Raw genomic sequence first — 22,675 nt, 5'->3', positions numbered from 1 at the left:
GGCTCCTTTATAGGTGACTTGATTCTTCTCTCTTGCAGCTTTTAAGATTCTCTCTTTGTCTTTGAGTTTTGCCAGTTTGACTATAACATGTCTTGGAGATGACCTTTTTGGGTTGAATACGTTTGGGGATATTTGAGCTTCCTAAATCTGAAGATATGTGTCTTTCCCTATACCTGGGAAGTTTTTTGCCACTATTTTTGTTGAATATGTTTTCAATGCAACCTCCTTTTTCCTCCCCTTCTGGAATACCCATGACTTGGATATTTGAGTGCTTAAGGTTGTCTGATATCTTTCTTAGATTTTCTTCAGTGTTTTTTATTCTTTTTTCTTTTTTTTTTTGTCTGCTTGTGTTATTTCAAACAGCCCATCTTCAAGGTCAGAAGTTCTCTCTTCTGCTTCTGCAAGCCTGATTGTTAAACTCTCTGTTGTGCTTTTTATTTTGTTGAATGAATTCTTCAGCTTGGCAAGCTCTGCTACATTCTTTTTCAGGGCATTGATTTCCTTGTACATTTCTTCTTTCAGGTCCTGTATACTTTTCCTCGTTTCGTGGTGTTGTCTAGCTGAGTTTTCTTGTATCTCATTCAGTTTCCTTAGAATTATCACTCGAAATTCCTTGTCAGACATTTCAAGGGCTTCGTGTTCTAAAGGATCTAGTGCTTGAGAGTTATTACCCTATGGTTGTGTACTTTCTTGATTTTTCATATTTCTGGTATCTTTCCTTTGATGTTTAGTCATTGTGGCAGGGCATTTCATGGTCCACTGGTTTGACACTATTGTCTGGGTAGGATGATGCTGGGGCTGCCGATTTGGTATGGCTGCCTTATTGTCTGCTCGGTTGGCCACTAGTGCCTTGGGTGTCTGGTCGCTTCGGGCCTTGGGCCTCTCTGGGGAGGTGCCTCTCTGGTCAGCATGCACTTGGCTGGGCTGGGGATGGAGTTGGGTGGTGGTGGCAAGGTCTACCTGCTGGGTTGCGCACCGGAACCACAGGGCACATGGTTTCTGTGGATCTTCTGCTTTTCCAGCTGGACACCTCCCTGATCTGCGCTTACTTGGCCGGGCTGGGGATGGAGTCGGGTGGTGGCGGTGAGGTCTACCTGCTGGGTCGTGTGCTGGCACTGCAGGGCGTGTGGTCTCTGCAGATTTTCTGCTTCTCTGGCTGGGTACCTCCCTGATCTGCATGCACTTGGCCGAGCTAGGGACGGAGTTGGGCAGTGGCAGCGAGGCCTACCTGCTGGGTTGCGCGCTGGCACCGCAGGGTGCATCGTCTCTGTGGATCTTCCGCTTCTCCCGGATTTCAGATTTTTGGATGCTCAACCTGTATTAATAGCACCCTCAAAGTCTCCTCTTGGTCTTTAGCCTTTCTCCTCTCTAAAAATAATCACTATTTTGATGGCTCACACCATAAGGTAGCTGTGTCTTTTTTGAACTTTATGGAAATGGAATCAAAACAGTTTATATTCCTATGTGAATATATGTGTGTGTGTGTGTGTGTGTGTGTGTGTGTGTGTGTGTGTGTATTTCAGTATGTGAATATGCCACAATTTATCTATTCTACTGTTGAATGATATCCATACTGCTTCCAGTTTATTGCTATTATGAATAATTTTACTAACAATATTCCTGCACATGTCTTTTGGTGTACATATGTGCTCATTTATGTTTGCTATTTATCTAGTGGTGAAATTGCTGGGTTGTTTGGTGCACATTTATTCATCTTTAGCAGATAATGCCAAACACTTTCTAAAAGCAGTGTATGAATTTATGCTCCTAATAGCAGCATGTGTGCGTTCCAGTTATTTTGCACCGTGACTGCCTCTCAGTTTTGTCAGTCTTTGTGGTGGTGGTTGTGAAGTAATGTTTTTTGTGGATTTAATTTGCATTTCCTCATCTTATGAGGAGAAGGTAGTACTTTGCTAATCACTTCAAAGTTAGGATTCTCTAGTATCAAATTGATTGTAGTTGTGTGTCTGTAAGAACCATTCCTACTCAACGGCCGTACAAGAATATTCAAGGCTTCTGTCGATTCTTCTTTTGCATTGTCTCCTTCTTATTGATTTGTAGGAGTTCTGGGTAGGAGTAAATGTCTCCACTCTATGCCTTGTCTCTCTGTTCGCTCATGTATTTTGATAAAGAGTAGGAGCCAGTTTTAATGTCCAATTTATCAGTTTCCTCTTCTGTTGAATGCTTTTTATCCTCTTGAAGAAAGTCATGAGCAGATTGTCTTTTGTACTTTTCTAGACATTTTGTTGTTTATCCTTTCACATTCTTAAGTCTATAATCTATTTTTTTAAAAGTCTCTAAAGTGGGGATTTTTTTCCCTATATAGGTTTTCATTTGGCCCAACACTGTCACTTAAAAAAAACATTCTTTCTGTTCTACAGTGCCAATTTTGGCATACATTAAGTATCCATACATGTTTGAGTCTGTTTTTAGATTCTCTAATTTGTTCCACTGCTCTAATGAGGCCAATACCACTCTGTCTTAATAATTGTAGCTTTATTAAGTCTTGATATCCAGTAGTCTAAGTTATTCAGCTTTGTTCTTCCTTAAGATTGATTTGGCCCGTTGCATGTCCATACAGATTTTAGCATCGTCTTGTCAATTTAAAAAAATCTATATTTTAGATTGAGATTGTACTGAATCTGTATTCAATATGGGGAGAGATTATATCTTTACGCAGAGATTAGCAGATATTTTAGACTTTACATGTCAAGAGGCAAAATGAAGGATATTATGTACATATTACGCTATAACAAGAGAAAGCACATTTTTACAAATGTGTATTTACAAAATTCAAATATAATAGTACTTGAGTATGAATTTTTATAATACAGGTCTACTAAAGAGAAAAATGCCTTGAAATCTATTTGGGAGGTATAATACTATGCTTAATTGGGCTTCACAATTACTATTCTCTGCCATCAAATCGATTGTGATTGTTCACCTATAAAAATCATTCTTAGCTCAAGGCCATGCCAGAACAGGCAGAGGGCCTAATTTAGCCTGTGGGCCATAATTTACTGTCCCTGCATTACAATATTGACGTAAATCTATAAACATTGTATATACTTCTATTTGCTTAGGTATTCCTTAATTTTTTAAAAAGATGTTTTACAGTTTTCTCTGTTTTGCTAGATTTATTCCCAGATGTAACATAATGTTAGATGCCATTGGTAAATTAAATTTTAAAAATTTCGTTTTCTAAAAACTGCAGATATATAGAAATAAAATTGATTCTTGTAGATTTACCCAGTATCTAGAGACTTTTCTAAAATGACATTAATTAATATTTTATGTATAGTTTTGGAATCATATAATGTCTTTTATTTTTTATGTTTTTGACATCTGATAAAATGTTAAATAAAACTTGTGAGAGCTAGTATTCTTGTCTTTTTCTCAAGATTGGGGGAAAGTTTTCAATATTTCACCATTAAGTATGAATTTTGCTGATAATTTTTCATAAATAATTTTTCATCAGACTGAAGAAGTTTCCCTTTATTCCTAGCTTTCTATGACTTTTTATGATGAATGGCTGTTAAGTTTTTATCAAATGCTTTTTGTACATCTATTGAGATTATCTGTTTTTCCTTTATTCTTCTACTATGGTGAATTCTATTGATTTTCAAATACTAAACCACATTTCTATTCCTGAAATGAACCCGACTTGGTGATTATGTATTATATATATTATGTATTATGGAGTTCTTTTGTATATTATTATTTAAAAAATCTTTACATTTCTGTTCATGAGAGATGCGGAACTGTATTTTTCTTTCTTTTAATGACTTTAAGTTTTGTTTTCAATATTATGCTGGCCTCATAAAATGAGTATGGGAATGATCCCTCTTTTTCTATTCTCTGGAAGAGTTTAGTGGTACAGATTAAACTCCATTAATAATTACAGGACTATTCAGATTTTCTGTCTGTTTCTTTTATCAGTTTTATTGTATTTTCCTAGGACTTTGCTTATTTTATTTAAATTTTCAAAATGAATGTGTATAATTGCTCATTGTATTCTCATATCATCTTTATATTTTTTCCAGGATCTGTAGTGTTCTCGATTAATTCCTACCAGTAGTCTTACATGCATGCTTTATTAGTCCATTTTTTTGTTGCTTATAACAGACTACTTGAAATCATATAATTTATAAAGAAACAAAATTTATTTCTTACAATTTTGGAGGTTGAGAAGTCCATGGTCCAGGGGGCACATCTGGTGAGGGCCTTCTTCTCAGTGGGAAGTCTCTACAGAGCCTGATGGCAATGCAGGGTATCACACGATGAGAATGGCAAGAGGTTTGTCACGTGCTCTCCTTATGAAGTCACCAGTCTACACCTATGATAACCCATTACTCCATGAATGGATTAATCCATTCACAGGGGCATAGTCATTACGATCCAATAACTTCCTAAAAGGTTTCACCTTTCAAATATGCTTATTGGATTTTCCACCCTCTTAAAGTGTAACAGTGGGGGGTCCAGTTTCAAGGAGCCTTAGGGGATATCAATCTGTAGCACATGCTTTTACTTTTTATTCTTTTGTGATTAACTTGTCAATTTTTATAACATTTTTTCACAGATAACTTTTGAAATTGTTGCTCATCCTTATTTTATGGTTATTTCCTCTTCTATTAATTTCAGCTTTTTAATTTCCTTTTTTCCTATATTTATATTACTGTTCACTTTCTATCATCTTGAGGTGCATATTAAATTCTGGATATTCAACCTTCCTTTTTAAAATTAAGATATAATTTATATAACATAAAATTTGCCCTTTAAAGGGTATAATTCAGTGGCTTTTAGTTTATTCACAAAACTGTGCAACCATGAGGATTATCTAGTTTCAGACCATTTTAATAATGTCTGACTACTTCTTTCAGTTAGCATAGTGTTTTCAGAGTTCATCCATGTTATAGCATGGATCCAAACCTTATCCTTCACTGAATAATGCTCCATTTTATGGATATATCACATTGTTCATTCTTCAACCGGTAGACATTTGCGTTGTTTCCAGATTTGAGCTATTATGAATAACATTGCTGAGAATATTCATGTTTGAGTGTGAATATATAGTTTCATTTCTTTCAACTTTATACTGAAGAGTATATTGCTGCGTTATATAGTAATTCTATATTAACTTTTTGAGGAACTGCCAAACTTAAGGACAAAAGTTTTTAATGTTGATGAAGTCCAAGTTATCAGTTTTTATCTTTTGTTGCTTATGCTTTTGGTGTCATATCTAATTGCCTAGTCCAAGGTCACAAAGATTTACCATATGTTTTCTCCCAGGAGTTTTCTTGTTTTACCTTTTACATACAGATCATTGGTTAATTCTGAGTTAATTTTTGTATACAATGTGAGGTAGGGGTCCCACTTCATTCATTTGCTTGTGGATACCTAGTTGTCTCAATACCAAGTACTGAAAAGACTGTTCTTTCCCCATTGAATTATCTTGGCACCCTTGTTGAAATCAATTGGCCATAAATGTATTAGTTTTATTTCTGGACTCAGTTCTGTTCCATTGATCTTACATGTCTGTCTTTATGCTATTACTACGTAATCTTGATTAGCATAGCTTTAAGTAAGTTTTGAAATCAGGAAGTGTGAGTCTTCTGACTTTCTTCTTTTTCAAATTTTTTTTGGCTCTCTGGGTCTTTGCACATTTCCGTATGTGTTTTTGGATCACTAATTTCTGTAAAATGGATAGCTGGAATCTTAACAGGGATTTTTTTTTTTTTTTTATTGAGGTGACATTTAAGTTAACAAAATTAATTATTTTAATGAGAACAATTCAGTGGCATTTCATACATTCACCATATTGTGCAATGACCACCTCTATCTAGTTCCTAAACATTTTCTTCACTCCAAAACAAAATCCCATATCCAGTAAGCAGTTTCTCCCCATTTCTCCCTAACACTGGTCCCTGATAACCACTGGTCTGTTTTCTGTTTGTACGGATATACCTATTCTGGAAATTTCACGTAAATACTCTTTGGTATTGGCACACATCGCAGCTGGGAGGAAGTCCTGACACAGGGCTCCACGTGAGAAAATGGCTGTGCACTTGGCCCTCCTAGACCTCACTTAGTGTGTCTCTCCCTTCAGCTGGTTCTTGTCTATATGTATCCTTTTGCTGTAATAAAACTGCAATCATAAGCATAGTGTTTTACTGAGTTCTGTGAGCCATTCTTTTGAACTGTTTAACCTGAAGATGCCATGGGAGCCCTCAAATTTGTAGTTAGCTAGTCATAAGTGTTGCCTTGGGGAACCCCTGAACTTGGGGCTGATGTGTGAAGTCTTGGCCAAGTTGGGAGTCATGTGGAAGATTGTGCTGTTAACCTATGAAATTTAGCCTGACTCTGGGTGATTGGTGTCAAAAGTCATTGAGTTGTTTAAGAGTGTGTCATTTAATTTTCACATATTTATGAATTTTCCAGTTTTTCTTCTGTTGTTGATTCTGGCTTTATTCATTGTACTTTGAGAAGATTCTTTGTATGATTTTAATATTTTTAAAATATTTAAGTTTTTTGAGACTTGTTTTGTGGCCTAACATATGGTGTTTTCTAGAGAAAGTTCTAGGTATTGAGAAGAATGTGTAGATTCTTTGGTATAGTGTTCTATATATATCTGTTAGGTCTAGTTAGTTTATAGTGTTCAAGTCCTCAATTTCATTATTGGTCTTCTGTCTAGATGTTTTATTCACTATTGAAAATGGGGCATTGAAGTCTCCAACTCTTATTGTAGGACTATTTTTCTGTTCAATTCTTTCAGTGTTTGCTTCTTGTATTTTGGGGCTCTGTTGTTTTGGTGCATATATATTTATATACATAGCTTACTAATAGCATGTACTTGAGTTTGTTTTCCTATACATTTGGAAAATCTTTGGTTTTTTTATTTGAGTGTTTAGTTTGTTTGCATTAAATAACAATAATTTATATATTTAAATTTAAATTTAGCATCTTATTATTTGCAATCTTTCTTCCCTGCCTCTTTTAGGTTTCTTTCTCTCTACTTTCTTGCCTTCTTCTGTTTTATTTAAGTAATTTTATTATAAATTTTCCATTCTACTGGTTTTTAGTATTTATTTATTTTGTTATTCTTTTAAGTGGTTACCGTACAGATTGAAACAGGCATTCCTGGCTTATTAAAGTCAATTAAGTTAGTATTTATATCATTTTGTGAATAATAGTAATTAGAGCACTTTAACTCCACTAACCCCCTCCTGACTTTTGTACTGTTATTGTTATGTGTTTTGCTTTTATGTAAATTTTGGACCCCACAAGACATCACTATTCTTGTTTAATTTAGTCACAAATTTTCTCATGTTTTCCTCTTCAATCCTTCCTGTGTCTCTGCTTCTTTCTGAAGGACTTAAAAAAACAAAACAAAACAGAAGATATCCATGATACCATTATCACTCCCAGTACAATTAACAATACATTTAAATACATTTCATCAGAATCCAAATCTCTGATTGTCTTTAAAGCAATCCCTTTTTATAACTTTTTTCTCAGATTAGTATCTTAACAAGATTCCCACATTACACTTCATTCATACATCTTTTAATGTTATTGCCCAATCCCACCACACCTTTTTTGTGTGCCATTTATTTGTGGAAGAAACTAGGTCATTTGTCAGTAGAATTTACATTCTGACTTTGGCCAATCAAGTCCTCTTGGTGTCTTTTAACATATTCTGTATCTGTTTGCAATTCCTGTAAAATGGTAGTTATATCTAGATATATTCAGTTTTTGTCAAGAGTACTTCATTAGTGTAATGTGTCATTTCCTAACAGATTAATCAATGGCATACAATATCTAGTTATTAAGAATGATTAGTGTATTTTCTATGTAGATGATCATGCTGTCTCCAAACAAAAACAGTTTTATTTTTTCTTCACTATCTACATTCCTTTTATTATTTCTAATCAAATATAATAACATTCCTTTTTCAGTAACCCCATAATGCTTTTCTTTGTCCTTGGGAATCTGAATGAGAGTATGTTATAAAAAGGTAGCTTAATAAACTACTGTGAATTTTGTTGAAAATAATCATTTGCAAAATATGCCAAAGGAAAAGGGCAAATTCAAAAGGAAATTAGCCTGTTACCTGTATTTTATCATTTACTTCAAAATTATATGATCATATGTGTATAGTCAAAAGTTCTCCAAAGTTTATATGATGAAAACTTTTTTCACAGTGAACAGTTTCAATATTGTATCAGCATAATCCTCTGACAAGCCATGCTTAAAACTGAGAGACTTTAAAATGTTTTCCCCAGGGAAAACATACTTTACCAGAGAATATTTAACTCAAATTGGAAAAAGGAGATTTGAATCTATGCATTCCTTTGAGGAAAACCCCTTGCATCTTTCCCCGTGGAGAAGGAAGCTCCTGTCTCCCAAGAAAGCACTGGAGAGGGATCCTAACCTCCCCCCACCCTCCATCCTCCTGCCTCTGTCTTTCCTCATTCCTTTCTTTGAGTTCTCATGCTGCGCTTCTTGAGCCTTGTTATAAATGGTCGGGCAGATAGTGCCACTCTTTCCTCTTTTGCTTACTCCTGCTTACTTGCCTGTGCTCAACCGAGCGCCTTCTTTTCTGGGTCTAGTCCCTGTGTGCTCAGCCCACCAGAGCCAGGCCTAACCTGTCAAGGAGGTCTACCATGGTCCAGCCTCACCTGTATTGCATTGGGGTGGGTGTAAGAGGAAAGCCTGCTGTGTTTGCTGACCGACCTTGTCCAGAGAAATTGCCAGGTCTACATTGTTCTTTGTTGTTTCTCACATATCTGTACCTCATCATCTCTTCTTTGTCGTAGGGAAAATGTACAACTTGTAGCTTAAATGGAAATCTTAATAATGAGTTAGAAGTAGTAATTTTCAGTCTACCTTTTGTTCTTTCTGCCATAGACTTGATTGGCTCTCCATTTTAGGCCCCCAACCCCTCATGTTAAGATAATGCAAAGAGTATTGACAGAAAGGATCCAGGGACCCTGAACCCAGTGGTAAATCCCTAAACACACCTTGCCACCAGTGTAAACTTGCTATGAAAACTGTTGTATAAGCTTTTATATTTAAAATTATTTTTAGTTCAGTTTAACCAAAGGGAAAACACCATTTCCCACAGGGGTCTTAGTTATCTTCCCCCAACTATGAGGGTAACGTAGCCAAACCTGCTGAGGGGAATTCCATGCCAGCACCAGGGAGGGTGTGGATGTCAGCCCTGAATCCAGAGGTCTTGATTCTGATTTAACTGTTTCTCCCCAAACCCCTCCACTCATTTTCCATCTAGTACTTTCTCAAGTTGTTGCCTGTTTTTGTCTTTTTTCTGTGTTTTCTGGGAGTATTTTAATAGAAAATTGTAAAAGGATCGATTATATGCTGCTAGTCTTTTGTTTGATAACCAGGATGTTTATAGTTTTACTCTTTGAAGCCTTATTTGGAACACCTGTCAGTTAGGACCCCTTTTCCATGCTTATGGGATATCCTGAACATACCACCATTACGGTATATATCAGATTAACATTTTAAATGGCTTTTTTCCCCATTACAAACGTTTTACCCATTTATTGTAGAAATCTTGGCAATACAGGAAAATACAGTCAAGAAACCCAAACAGGATAAATAAAAAGAAACCATTTTAAGAAAATTTTTAAAGCAAGCAGAGAAACAAAAGATTACTCTCAAGAGAGCAACAATGGACTGATAGTTGGTTTTACAACAGGAATGAAGGAAGGCACAAACCATGGAGCTTTAAAGAGCTGACATTAGCCAAAGGCTGCCAATCTAAGATTCTGTTCCCAATGAAAATATTCTTCAAGAGTGGAGGAGAAACAAGTATGTCTTGAAGAAGGCAAAATGCCTATTTTAGGAAAGAAAATAGGCTAAAAATCAATAAGCTAGACATATATACATATTAAAAAGTTAAGAAAAGAGCAGCAAATTAAACAGTAAGTATTTGGGGAAAAATAAAAGAGTAGAAATTACTGAAGTAGAAAACATTCATAAAATAGGATTATAAAAACTAAAAGCTGATTCTTTGAAAAGTCTTGTAAAATTGATAATTCCCTGTCAAGTTCAGTTAATAAAGTGAGAGAAGATACAAATAAGGAATATTTGGAATGAAAAGGGAGCATCACTGTAGACCCTATAGACATTAAAAAGAGGACATTTCAAATTTGTTTGGAAATGTAGATGAAATGTACAGGTTCTTAGAAAATGAAGCTTAAGAAAATTAACATAAGAAGACATTATCTAAATGAGTTTATAATTATTAAAGAAATTGATTTTGTAATTTAAAAACTTGGCCAAAGAAAACTCCAGGCCCAGTGATTTCACTATTGATTTATAGCAATCATTCTTGGAAGAACTAACACCAATTTTACACAACTGTTCCAGAGAGGAATAGTAGCACTCTCCAACTCATTTTGTTAGTCCAGAATATCCTTGATACCAAGTTCTAACAAGAATGAGAAAAAGTGATTTCTACTCATAAACATAGAAGCAAAAATCCTAAAGAAAATACTGACAAACCAAATATAGCAGTGTATAAAATCATGACAAATTGGTTTTATCTTAGAATGCAAGTTTTTTTAATATTCAAAAATCAACATAATTTATGACATCATAAAAAAGAAAGATGGTAGGATAAGTTGAATAGATACAGAAAAAGAATTGAAAAAAATTTTTTTATTCATGTTTATGGGTACAGTTTGTTGTTTCAATATATACATATTTTGTATAAGTATCTAATCAGAATAGTTAACATATCTATCATTTCTTTGTAGTTATAACATTCCAGATCCTCTTTCCTGGCTATCTTGAAATACACAATACACTGTTATTAGTTATTGTCACCCTGGAGAACCAGAGTGTATTTTTCCTATTTGACTGTAACTTTGTACAGTCACCAACCTTTCCCTGCCTCCTTCTCCCTCCCTTTCCTTGCCTCCACCAGCCACTCTTCTACTCTTTATTTTTTTCTCTTTTTAATTTATTTTTCTTAATTGACCTATGATAATCATATTTATTTATGGAGAATAATATGATCATTGGGTACATTCATACTGTGTGCAATGGTCGTATCAGGGTGCTTAGTATATCTATCACCTCAAACATTTGTCATTTCTTTGTGGTATGAACATGCAGCATCATCTTGACTAGCTATTCAAAGAAGAAAAAGAATTTGATTAGAATTCAGTACCTATTTATGGTTAAAACCTTGTAGTAAACTAGGAATAGAAGAAAACTTCCTAATCTGATAAAGATAATTACAAAAAATGTCGTACTTCAGGAATAAATGTTTAAAACTTTAATGTCCAGATTAAGACAAGGATACTCACTATCATCACTATATAATGTGGAATCAGAAGTCATGACTAGGGCTAAAAGCCAAGAAAAAGGGGGGAAAAGTTGATTGGAAAGGAAGATGTCATTTTCAGGCAATATATATGTATGTAGATACCCCCCAAAATTCATAATTAAATTATTAGAGTTAATAAGTAAATTTTACAAGGCTGCTGTATACAAGTTTAGTTCATGAAAATCAATTATATTTTTGTATACCAGCAATTAAAATATCCATTAAATATTAGTTACAAGAGGAAAAAGATACCACCATAACAAAGCATCAAAGATATATTTTCTGGGAATAAATCTATGGAAAGAAGTTTGAGACTTCTACACAGAAAACTATAAAATGTTATTGAGAGAAATTTTAAAGGAACTAAATAAAGGGCAATATTTTGGCAAATTTAGGATTGTAAAAATATCATTTCTTCACAAACTGATTATATTCAATTATGGCAGCCACTAGCTACATGCAGCTATTGACCACTGGAAATGTTTCTACTCTGAATTGAGCTATGTTGTTAGTATGAAATGCACATGGGAAATCAAAGACTTAGTATGGGAAAAAGAATGTCAAATATCCTGATAATTTAAAAGTACTGATTACTTCTTGATGTGATAATATTTTATATGTATTAAATTAAAAATTTTAAAATTAATTTTACCTGTCAAGTTTTTACTTTTTCAATGTGGCCACTAGAAAATTAAAAATTACGTGTGTGTTTCAGGTTTGTGGCTTTCATTATATTTCTACGGGACAGGGCTGGATTATCAGTTCAATGCTACCTCAGTCAAAATCACAAACCATTGTGTATATTTGTGGAAAGTGATATGCTGATTCTAAAATGTATGTGGTTATGCAAAGGGCCAAGAATAATGACAGCACTCTTTAAGGAGGACAAGATATGAGGACTTGTTCTCCCATAGGGTTTCTAAACTTTGGTACTATTGACATTTTGATCAGATAATTCTTGAGCCACAAAGTGGCAAATGGAGGACTGCGCATACATTGTACAACGTTCAGTTGGCCTCTACCCACTAGATGTCAGTGGCAGTCCTCCATTCATGAAAACCAAAAAAGTTTTTTCCAATGTTGCCAAATATCCTCTGCAGTGCAAAATTGTTCATGGTTGAGAACCACCATTTACTGGGTATCAAGTCTTACCATAAAGCAACAGTAATTAAAACAGTGTGATACTGGGACAAAGATAAACAGTTAAATCAGTGGAATACAATAGGAAAAAACCCAGAAAAAGACCCTCACATGCATGGACACTGATCTTAATATTGTATTACAATGGAACATCCACATGGAAAATAAGTTTAACCTCTTAACACCACACATGGAAGTCGTCTTTGGTGGATTTTAGGCATAAATATGAAAGATAAAATGATAAAGCTTCTAGAAAAGACTATAATAGATTATCTTCATACTCTTGATATATGGAAAGATTTTAAAAATACATAAGCAATAATCATGAAAGAAAAGAATGATAAAGTGGAATGTACTAAAATCAGGAATTTCTGTTGATCAGAAAACATTGTGGAAAAGAAAGTCATAAAGTGGATGAAAGTGTGTCTAATGCATATATAGCAGAGCTCTTCTATCCAGAAAATGATCTGTAAAAATCAGTAGGAAAAAGACAAATATCCCAATAGAGAAACTCAAGGCATTTGAACAAGTGTTCCACAAAAGTAGAGATCCACATGGCCAGAAAGCATATGAAAACATACGCAGCTTTCTCAGTTATCAGGCAACGGCAAAGCAAAACAAAGCGAGTGGCTGACATGTAAAAGACTAGCAACACTAGGTGTTGAAGAGGAGAGACAGCTAGAACTCTGATGCACCGCAGGTGGAAGTGTGGCAAAACAGCTTTGGAAGTCATTTGGCAATAACTGCCAATGTTGGGTGGGTGCATCTCCTGTGACCCAGCATTTTCATATTTAGGTAGATCCTGGAAAACGTGTGCCCTTGTGCATCAAGAGACAAGTATAGTGACACTCATAGCAACGTTATTTTGTAAGAGACCCAAAGTGGGGGGGGGGGGTCCCTTAATAGTAGTATATTCCTGCAGTGGGGCACTAAATGGTTATGAAGTCTGTCTGCAGTTGCACAGAACTGCATGAATGGATCACACAAACAGCAAATTCATTTGAAGGAAGCCAGACAGAAAGAATATATGTCACAATAGCACTTTATATAATTTCCTTAAAACTAACAGCAGCATTGTTTTATAACAGCTAAAATCTGGAAATAATCCAAATGTCGACTAACAGGGCATGATTGAATAAATTGTTGTGTATTCATGCAAAGAAAATGGACAAACCTCAACATGCAGCAGCATGGGTGAATTTTATAAACACAGTGTTGAGTGATAGAAGCCAGACGCAAGAGGGTATGATTCCATTTACACAAATTTATATAAATTTTAAACACAGGCGAAAAACTAAACTGTAAAGTTAGAGTCGGGATATTAGATATCTTTAGGGTGAAAGGAGTGGATAGTGCCTGGGAGGAGCAGGAGGGGTGTCTGGGTGGTGGTTATTTTACTCTTACCCCTTGAGCTATGCGTTCATGTTTCATGTGCGTTTCTCTTTGCATGTTTTATCTTGCAATTTAACAAGGCTGAGCAAAGTGCGAGGGCGCCCGCTCTGGTTTCCTGCTGCTTGGGTCCTCTTCCCAGCTGCTCTCCAGTTGTGCAGCTTTGGGCAATTTACCTAATGGCTCTAGGCCTCAATTTCATATCTGTAAAGTGAAGATAATAGTGAAATCTACTTTGTAAGATTTGGTGTGAAGGTTAGACAAATACTAGAATCTTTGCTAAGGTACAAAACACTTTATAACAGCAGCTGGCACATAGTAAGTGCTAACTGCTAACCCCTGCTAGTGTTTTTATTGGTATCATCGCCAGCTTATTTGTCCGAAGAAATTGTAAACTCCCACGGGAATTACATTATATTTATGTCTATCGTGGTTCTTCCCATAGTTGAGTCTTTGTTTAGGTCTCTCAGAAAAGTTTATTTTATTTTCCTTCCTGCATGCTGTTTCATAAACCAATCACTAGGTATTTTATAGATTTTATTCTATAATTGTAAGTAGACTATTTTTTGCCTTGTATTTTGTAATTGGTCATTACTGGCATGTAATATCTAATGGTTGGTATGACTTACTGCTGCCAGGCTTGGTTCTAAGTGCTGCATGGATTAACACTTTTAATCCTGTGTAAAACCCCCATCTTACCCAGGTAGGAACTGAGAGCAGAGAGGTAAAGATACCTACTACATGGTCTGGGACTCGGTCTGGCCCCAGAGTTCACATTTAACCCACTGCTCCATGCTAGGAAAGCTATTGAGTTTTATATTTTTATTTAGTAACTGGCCACTTTTCTCTAATCTTATTTTTTAGTTGATTCTCTTAGGTTTCCAAGAAGGTGTTTATATTATTTACAATTAATTAGTTTTGGGTTTTTTTTTTTTTTTTTTTGGTATTTTTCTTTCTAATAATTCTTTTCCCTGGCCTTATTGCTTTGATTATAACTCGTAGGAAAGTGTTGAAAAAAAAAAAAAATAGAGTGCACAGTCTTCTGTTGGTCTGACTAAATGGGGATGTCTCTTTTTTTAACCACTAAGAATGACATTGACTATCGATTGGAGAATATTTTTCTTTATGTTAAAGGATGTGTTTTTCAATTTTTGTATTTACCAAATGATTTTGATTTTATTCTGTTTTGTTTTAAAATCAGGGATGGGTTTGAAAATATATTTATCAAATGCCTTTGGATATCTGTGAAGATGAGCACATGGTTTTTCTGTATTGAACTATTACTATGATGAATTATGTCACTATATAGCCTAATATTCAATTATCTTTGCATTTCTAGAATTTTTAACATAGTGATGAATTTTATTTTCTAAAATTTCTATAAGGTTTTTGCATATATCAGTATAAGTGAGGTTTTCTACTATTTTTGTTAGATTTTGGCTTTGGAAGAATTCTAGGTATGTAAAGAGAATCTAAACAATTTCGGTCTTTTCTTGCATTATATACTGCATTTTTAAAGGAACTTTTGAGTATGAGGATACTTTAGAAAGTTCATGGAAAGATTCATATTATCTTTTCATTCTACTTTCCGCAAACTTTTTGCAGTACCTCATATATATGAGTAAACATGCTTGGAAAACGCTGTTTTCTGGTGTGGCTGCCTAATACTCTTTAAGATCTCTCAAAAGAAAGCCCACTAAATGATGAGAAAGCAGGAAAGAGGACAAGAGTAATCAATAGTTCTTGTGATTAACAACTTGAGTGGTTATTACCTGAAAGTCTAGAGGATATTTGAATTAATTTTACGTGACCTAAAACCATTTGGCCAATTTATTGTTCCTTACTAAATCTAATTCAGTGTGTGTGTGTGTCAGGATACCTTTGGGTGCCTAACACAGTGTTGGATATTGTTAGGAGAGAAGAGAAATCTGGCAGTGCCCGTGCCCTCCGTAAGGCAGGTGAGAATCTTATACACTGTTTACAGTCTCATCTTTTCCCAAATTATAACTTCAGTTTATGAAAGTTCATGCCGGGTTTTGCCTGGCCTGGTTTCTCTATGAGTTGAAAAAGCCTAGGAATCGTGGGCTAGTAGGTGACTACCATTGAGATAAAAACAAAGCTGGCTTTTCCCTTGTTTCAGCAACAGCGCACCGTCTACAGACTGACGCTGGTGAAAGCCTGGAATGTGGATGAGCTGCAGGCCTACGCCCAGCTTGTGTCCCTGGGGAATCCTGACTTCATTGAGGTGAAGGTAAGCCCTGCTGGCTCACATCACTCCTTCTACCCTGATTCTTTGTTGGCAGCTGTGGAGTTAAAATCTTTTAAAACCCCGAAGGAGGTCCCAGGGATTTTATTTATTTATTTATTCATTCAGCAATATTAATCAAGAACCTGGCATTGTCCTAGGCATCAGGGATAACAGCAGAAAAGAAGACTAAGCTCTTGCTAATATAGTTTATATTTTAGTGGGAGTTAGATAATCAACACAAAATGAATAATTAAAAACGACACAGTGACATTAGTATGTCGAGAAATAAAATTGTTTTGTAGTGTAAATTGGTTGGCTTTTAAAGAAACTTTTACTATGGGAAATTTCAAACATAAACAGAAGAAGAGAGACTGGTCTAAAGAACTCCTATTCATCCCTCACTCACCTTCCCAGATCATCAGCTCGTGACCAGTCTTGTTTCACCTAGACTGCTACCCAGTTTCTCTGCTCTTATCCCAGATTATTTTGAAGCAAACCCCCAACATTATATCATTCACCTATAACTTATTTTTTAGTATATATCCCTGTATTAGTCCATTTTTATGAGTATTCTGTTATAGCAACAGAACACTCAGGTATTCTGAGTAATTTATTATTTTATTCAGACTGGGTCATAGAAAAGTGGTTTATTTGGCGTACAATTCTGGGACAGCTGCATCTTGTGCGGGCCTCAGGCTGCTCCCTCTCATGGTAGAGAGTACAGCCAAGTACAGCCGCCCTATGTAAGGGGATTGCACAGGACGGGGAGGGGGAGGGAGAGAGGCTCTTTATAATAACCAGCTCTCAAGGGAACCAGTAGAGCAAGAACTCACACTACTCTCCCCTAGGGTTTTAACCTATAGGTCATGAGGGATTCCCCACTTGACGCAAACACCTCCCGCTAGGCCCCACTTCCCAGCACAGCCACATTGGGGATCAGATTCCAACATGAGTTTTGGTGGCATCATTCAGACTATAGCAATTCCTGAAAGATATGAACCCTTTTTAAATGTATTCAGAGTAACAGGCTCAAACATAAAAAATTTTAACTAAAAAGTTTTAATTATTAGAACATGGAGGTTTCAGATTTTACTGATTATTTCTTTTTATTTAAGTGGTATTTTTGAATCAGTATCCAAATAATGGCCGTACATGGTAACTGGATTGTTTTTCTTTTAAGTTTCTTTTAATCTGTCAGTTCTTCTTCCATATGCTTTTCCCCATGTAATTTATTTTGTTACAGAAAATGGATCATTTGTTCTGGCTCATTCTCCATATTTTTGTTTTAGATTTTATTAATTACATGTTTCTTGAGCCCTGTATTTCCTGTGGATTGGTCAGGTTCAGGAGTGTGTGTGAGTTTGTATTTCAGGAATATTTTGTAGTGGACATTGTATGCTTCTGTCAAGAGGTACATCATGTCTGAATATTTTTGCACATTTCTTTGGGATGGGTTCCTAGAAGTGGATTGCTGGGTCAAAGGGTAAAATTATATATTGTTTTGCTAGACATTGTGGTTGACTATTTTAGGAAGGCTTTTCTGAAAAGGTGACTTCTTAAAAACTGATACCTTAATAGTAAGAAGCAACCCAATATGCATAGGCTTGGGGTAAGAGCACACCAAGCAGATGGCACAGCTAGTATGCAGAGGTCCTGTGTGAGCCTAGGGGAGCTGTTGAGGTTGGTGGTGGTGCAAGGTGAATCACAGATGTGCGCCGGGGGCAGATTTCATTTGGCATTTCAAGTAAAGATAAGAGAATTGAATTTTAAACTAAACTTAATGGTAAACTTTTAAAATTCTGGGTGCACTAGGAAAGGGTTTTAAGCTGGGGAGTGATGTGATCTGATGATTTTAAAAGATCACCCTGCTGCTGTGTCCTGCCTGAGTGAATCACAGAAGGCAGTAGAATTAGGCAGACCAGCTACCAAGTTGCTGCTTAATGCAAGCGGGAGATGTGGTGGTTTGGGGAAGGTCAGCAGTAATATAGCTGGAGAGCAGAGGGTGCATTTAGGGTAAGTTCTGGAAGTAGAACCAGTAGAATTTTTTGCCAGAGTAGATGTATGGGGTGAAAGGAAAAAGGAGTGAAGAACAGCACCTGGGCTTTTGGCATAAGCAATTGTGTGGAGGGAGGATCTGTTTCCTGAGAGAGAGAAAACCAGTGGGGAGGTGGGGTGGTGGTGGTGCAAATTTGGTGAGAAATTTTATGAGTTCTCTTCTGGTTGTATTAAATTTGAGATATCTTTTAAATATCCATGTGTAGGTTCACACAGGCCCTAGGTCATCCAGGCCTGGAGTTTGGGGGATAAGGCAAGGCTAGAAACGATTTGGAAGTCTCAGCATGAGATGGTAGTTACAGCTGTGGAGTGTTTAGAGGCAAACGGCTTTTGGGCAACAAAAAAAGTCTACAAGAAAGTCCACAGAGTGGAAGAAAGTGGCCAGAAAATCTACCTTGTCTCTGAAGGCCAATTCTACTTTTCTCAGTTTATGTTTTTGAAACTGGACGCTCTGCATGCAGTTTCGGAGGCTATCAGCCTCATGGCTGTCCTGTTGTGTGTGCAGCTCTTTGTGTTACTGTGTGCCCTGGGGAGGTGGGGACAGCAGCCCACGAAGTGCTGCTGTCCACGTGTGTAGATGCTGTTCTGGGGCAGCTCAAAGACGCTCTTTTCTTCTGAAATTGCTCTTAATTTCAAAAGGCTGCTCTTGGCAGGAGCTCTAATAATGCAGAGATACAAACTACATCTGAAAATATATGCGCCAACTTAAGAAAACCTTGCCAACATCAGAGATTAGTGGTGTTTTATTTTATGATTTAGCTGTTAAAGAATGTTGCCTCAAATTATGTTGCAGTAAAACCCACGTTATTATATAGCAACGTGGCTGGATCCCACAGTCAATTTCTTTTATTTCCCTCCTTCCCTCCTCTTCCCTTCCCCCTTTCCCTCTTTCTCATTCTTTCTTTCTCTTGCAGTCATGTTTTCTATAATGAATGAGGTATTTTATAATCTGAAAAAATTTAATAAACATTATTTTTTAAAGGAAGATGGCTACTTGGTAAACAGTATAATTCTCTGATGGGTATTTTTGAGCTTGGCAAACTGTTAACATCACTAGGTAATAGATAAAGCTTTCTGCCTATAACAACATAATTTCTTTCAAACAAGGTTTCCAGTTTACTGTTTTATCCCTGCATTCAGCAATAATTTTGAGCTCTCTTCATATGCCAGGCCTCGTTAAAACACTGGACATAAAAGAGTTAATATGGATGTGGTATTTGGAAAATGAATATCTCATTGAATAGGCAAAATATATAAAAGTAAAATGAGCTACATTGAGAGATTTATAACTTAAAATTCTTGAAGAAATGTATAATCTAATCACAACTTTAAAAGTTTTTAATGATGAAACATTACTTTGTTATATCAGGGGAAAGTGTGGTCACGATCAGCTTGTCTTGTAGAAGAACTGAGGGAGAAACGTCCTGCACTGCATGTACCTGGTCCACCGGAGGACTAGACCACCTGCTTTGTGAACATCAGCCCTTATTTGTCTAGCATGTTAATGAAGTGTCTTCCTTTTAAGTTGAAGTAGCAAAAGGGATGTTTACAGCATATTCACTACTGCTGAGACAAAACTAGGTATAGAATAATAGTTATTATCTGATTGAGTTTTCAGCTATCTATGGTCAGATATATTTATATAAGAAGAGTACGAAAGGATGTATGTGAAATTGTTAATGAAAGAAAGTGATCCGAAATGCCAGGTACTGATCAAGCTTTATTAAAAAAAAAGAATCTGCCGGCTGCATTCAATGGAGAGCAGCAGCTGGGGCTGCCCTCAAAGTGGAAAGCAGCCCCAGGTGTCGGGGTGGGAGAGCTTATATAGGTTGTAGGGCACCAAGGGCTGGCTGATACAATCAATGAGGGGCATTATGCTAATGCAGAAGCTCCACCTGGCTGATACAGCTGGGGTGGAAAATTGTGCCCATGCAGAAGCAAAAGGGTTTCTATTTTACAGAAGCCACAAGGTTTCTTGTAAAGGGAAGGGGAGGTTGGCAACCATTTTGTGCTTGGCTTTTCCTAAAATGGTGCCAGTTATGTTCAGAACCTATCATTCCCACCTTTTAAGTATAGGGAGAAGGGGAAAGGGGTGAAGTCTCATTCTTCTGAAGCTACTTCCTGCTGGACATTGGTGAAGATATTAAAAAAGTAAAAGATTTATGTTGGCAGGTAAAACAATTAGGTGGCAGGGTATTGGTTTCATGTGGGGAGGCTGTATTCTTCTGGGGAAGGGTCGACGGTTCTCAGGGCCTGATATCCTCTTCCTAGGAACAATTCGGTGACCTTTTGGTTGGTGAAAGCCTGCATCCACTCCTGTAAGAAATTAGAAAGACACCAGAAGAGGCAAGGACCAAAGAGAAGGATCAGTTCTTGAGGCATTTGGAAAGTGGGGCAAAAGGGGTTAATTTAAAAGGTGCATTGCCACAATGAAATTGTTAAAAAGCATCCTAATGATAGGAGGTAAAGGAGTGCCAGGTGAAATATCTTTATATTGTTACAATCCTTTAGGGCAGCTGCTCTCAATCCTGTAGCAAGTACTAGAACAAGTAGTATAATAAAGGTTAGGGACATGGGGTGGCATATACTTATCATGTCCCATGATAGCAAACCCACCATAGCAGGTTGGGACCAGTCTCGCAGTAGCTCTTGTGTGAAGGATGTGAAGCAGGCCTGCAAGAGTGAGAGGATAATTGCTGGGGGAAAGGTCATCCTTCTTCTGGGATTGGGGGAAGAGTGGAGGTCCTGGAGATTTTCAATTTTGTGGGTCCTAAAATGGACATAGTGTAAGGAGATGTTTGGTTGGGGGTTGAGCAGAGGAACTCCTCTGGCTTGGTGTTAACAGATTCTTTGGGTAAAGTCTCAGGTGCTAGTTTTACCAAGGATGAGTGATACCAAGGAGGCTTTCCTAGTACCTTCACTGCCGTGAGGGTGGTGAGAAATACTGTATAAGGCCCTTCCCAACATGGTGAGAGGGGCTTTGGGATTCGGGTTTTAATATACACTTGCTATCCTGGGCTCAGTTTTTAAAGTCTGAGGGGGTGGTGGGGAAAGGATGAGGTAATAGAAGGTTGGCCTGTTGCGAAAGAAGATCCCTAATGAGCAAAAGAGTAGGGAGATACTGGCCTAAAGGCGATGAGCTGGAAGGGAGAGGTGTGAGAGTGAAGGGTCTACCATACTTAAGTTTAAAGGGGCTGAGACCAGTGGGTTTGCGGAGGGCAACTTGCAAGCAAGTGAGTGCTACAGGGAGAAGTTAGGTCCAAGGGAGGTGAAGTTCCATGGACAGCTTGGTGAGGTGTGTTTTTATGAGGTGATTGGCTTTTTCTCCTTTGTCTGATGACTGAGGCTGATATGGTATGTGTAAGTCCCATTTGATATGTAACACTTGTGCAGTGAGTTGTGTAATCTGGGAAATGAATGTCACGCCCTTATCAGACTGGAGGCTGGTGGGCAAGCCAAAACGAGGGATGATTTCTGAGGTGAGAGCATGCATTAGTGCTGTACCATCCTCTGAAGTGCAAGGAAAAGTTTCAACCCAACCTGAAAAGGTATCTACTAAGGTTAGAAGATAATGTGTCCTTTTGTGGGGAGGTATGTGAGTAAAGTCAATTTGCCAGTCCTGGCCAAGAGTGTATCATCTGGCCTGATGGGTGGGAAAAGACCGAACTTGGTGGCCACCTTGATTAGAGCAACGAGTACACAAAGGACAATTTTGAGTGATTTGTTTAAGTAACTTGGCCATGTGGGGAGAGTAATATAAGGGCTGAAAAAGGTGTAGTAGGAGTTATGAGAATGGCTGGATTTAAGGGAGGGCAAAGTTTAAAGGAGAACTGGGAATTTTCAGTAAAGGTAAGGTGGATAAGTTGTAGGCGGGAAGGGGAGAAAGTTGACATGGCCTTATGGCTGAGCAGGTCTTGAAGATGATGGGGGGAACAAATGACTGTTGTCCAAAAGTTAGTTTAGAGCTTTCTTGTGTTAAAAGGGCTGCTGCCACCAAGGCCTGTAAACAGGGAGCCCATCCTTGAGCTGTGGTGTCCAATTGTTTGGAAAGGTATGCAACTGGGGAGAAGATATCTCCCGCCTCTTGTCCCAAAACCCTGACTACCAATCCTTGGGTTTTGGTGACGTATAGGATAAAAGAATGAGATAGGTTTGGGAGGGATAGAGCTGGGACTGTGAGGAAAGCAGCTTTTAATTGCTGGAAGGGAGAATGAATGGGCTTTGTGGGATCTAAGGGAATGGCAGGATCCCTTTTGGCTGCCTCATAAAGTGGTTTTGTTAGCACGCCAAAGTTAGGAATCCATAGGCAAAGATACCTATGGGGGTGAGGTGGACTCCCAAATAGGTGACTGAAGGAGAAGAAATTTGGGCCTTGCTGGGGGACACTCAATATCCCCTGGAGGCCAGGAGAGCAACAGTGTGGGCCTGTGAATCCTCATAGGAGGGGCTACAAAGGAGGAGGTCATCCACATATTGTATTAAAG

The 22,675-nt window shown here is 37.2% G+C and overlaps 1 protein-coding gene across 5 annotated transcripts in view; it reads left to right on the top strand.

Moving 5' to 3' along the window:
- Positions 1-22,675, top strand: part of LOC134372124 (S-adenosyl-L-methionine-dependent tRNA 4-demethylwyosine synthase TYW1) — a 216,539-nt gene that overhangs the window by 134,262 nt on the left and 59,602 nt on the right. For all 5 annotated transcript variants that reach the window (XM_063089339.1, XM_063089340.1, XM_063089338.1 and 2 more), the window contains one exon: positions 16,029-16,139. In XM_063089339.1, the coding sequence (XP_062945409.1) occupies positions 16,029-16,139 (111 nt within the window). The remainder of the gene's footprint in view (positions 1-16,028; positions 16,140-22,675) is intronic.

The sequence above is a fragment of the Cynocephalus volans genome, chromosome 3 (assembly GCF_027409185.1).
Source record: "Cynocephalus volans isolate mCynVol1 chromosome 3, mCynVol1.pri, whole genome shotgun sequence".
In the NCBI taxonomy this organism is placed as follows: domain Eukaryota; kingdom Metazoa; phylum Chordata; class Mammalia; order Dermoptera; family Cynocephalidae; genus Cynocephalus; species Cynocephalus volans.
The sequence above is the reverse complement of the archived record's forward strand: the minus strand, read 5'-3'. Positions and strand labels throughout refer to the sequence as shown.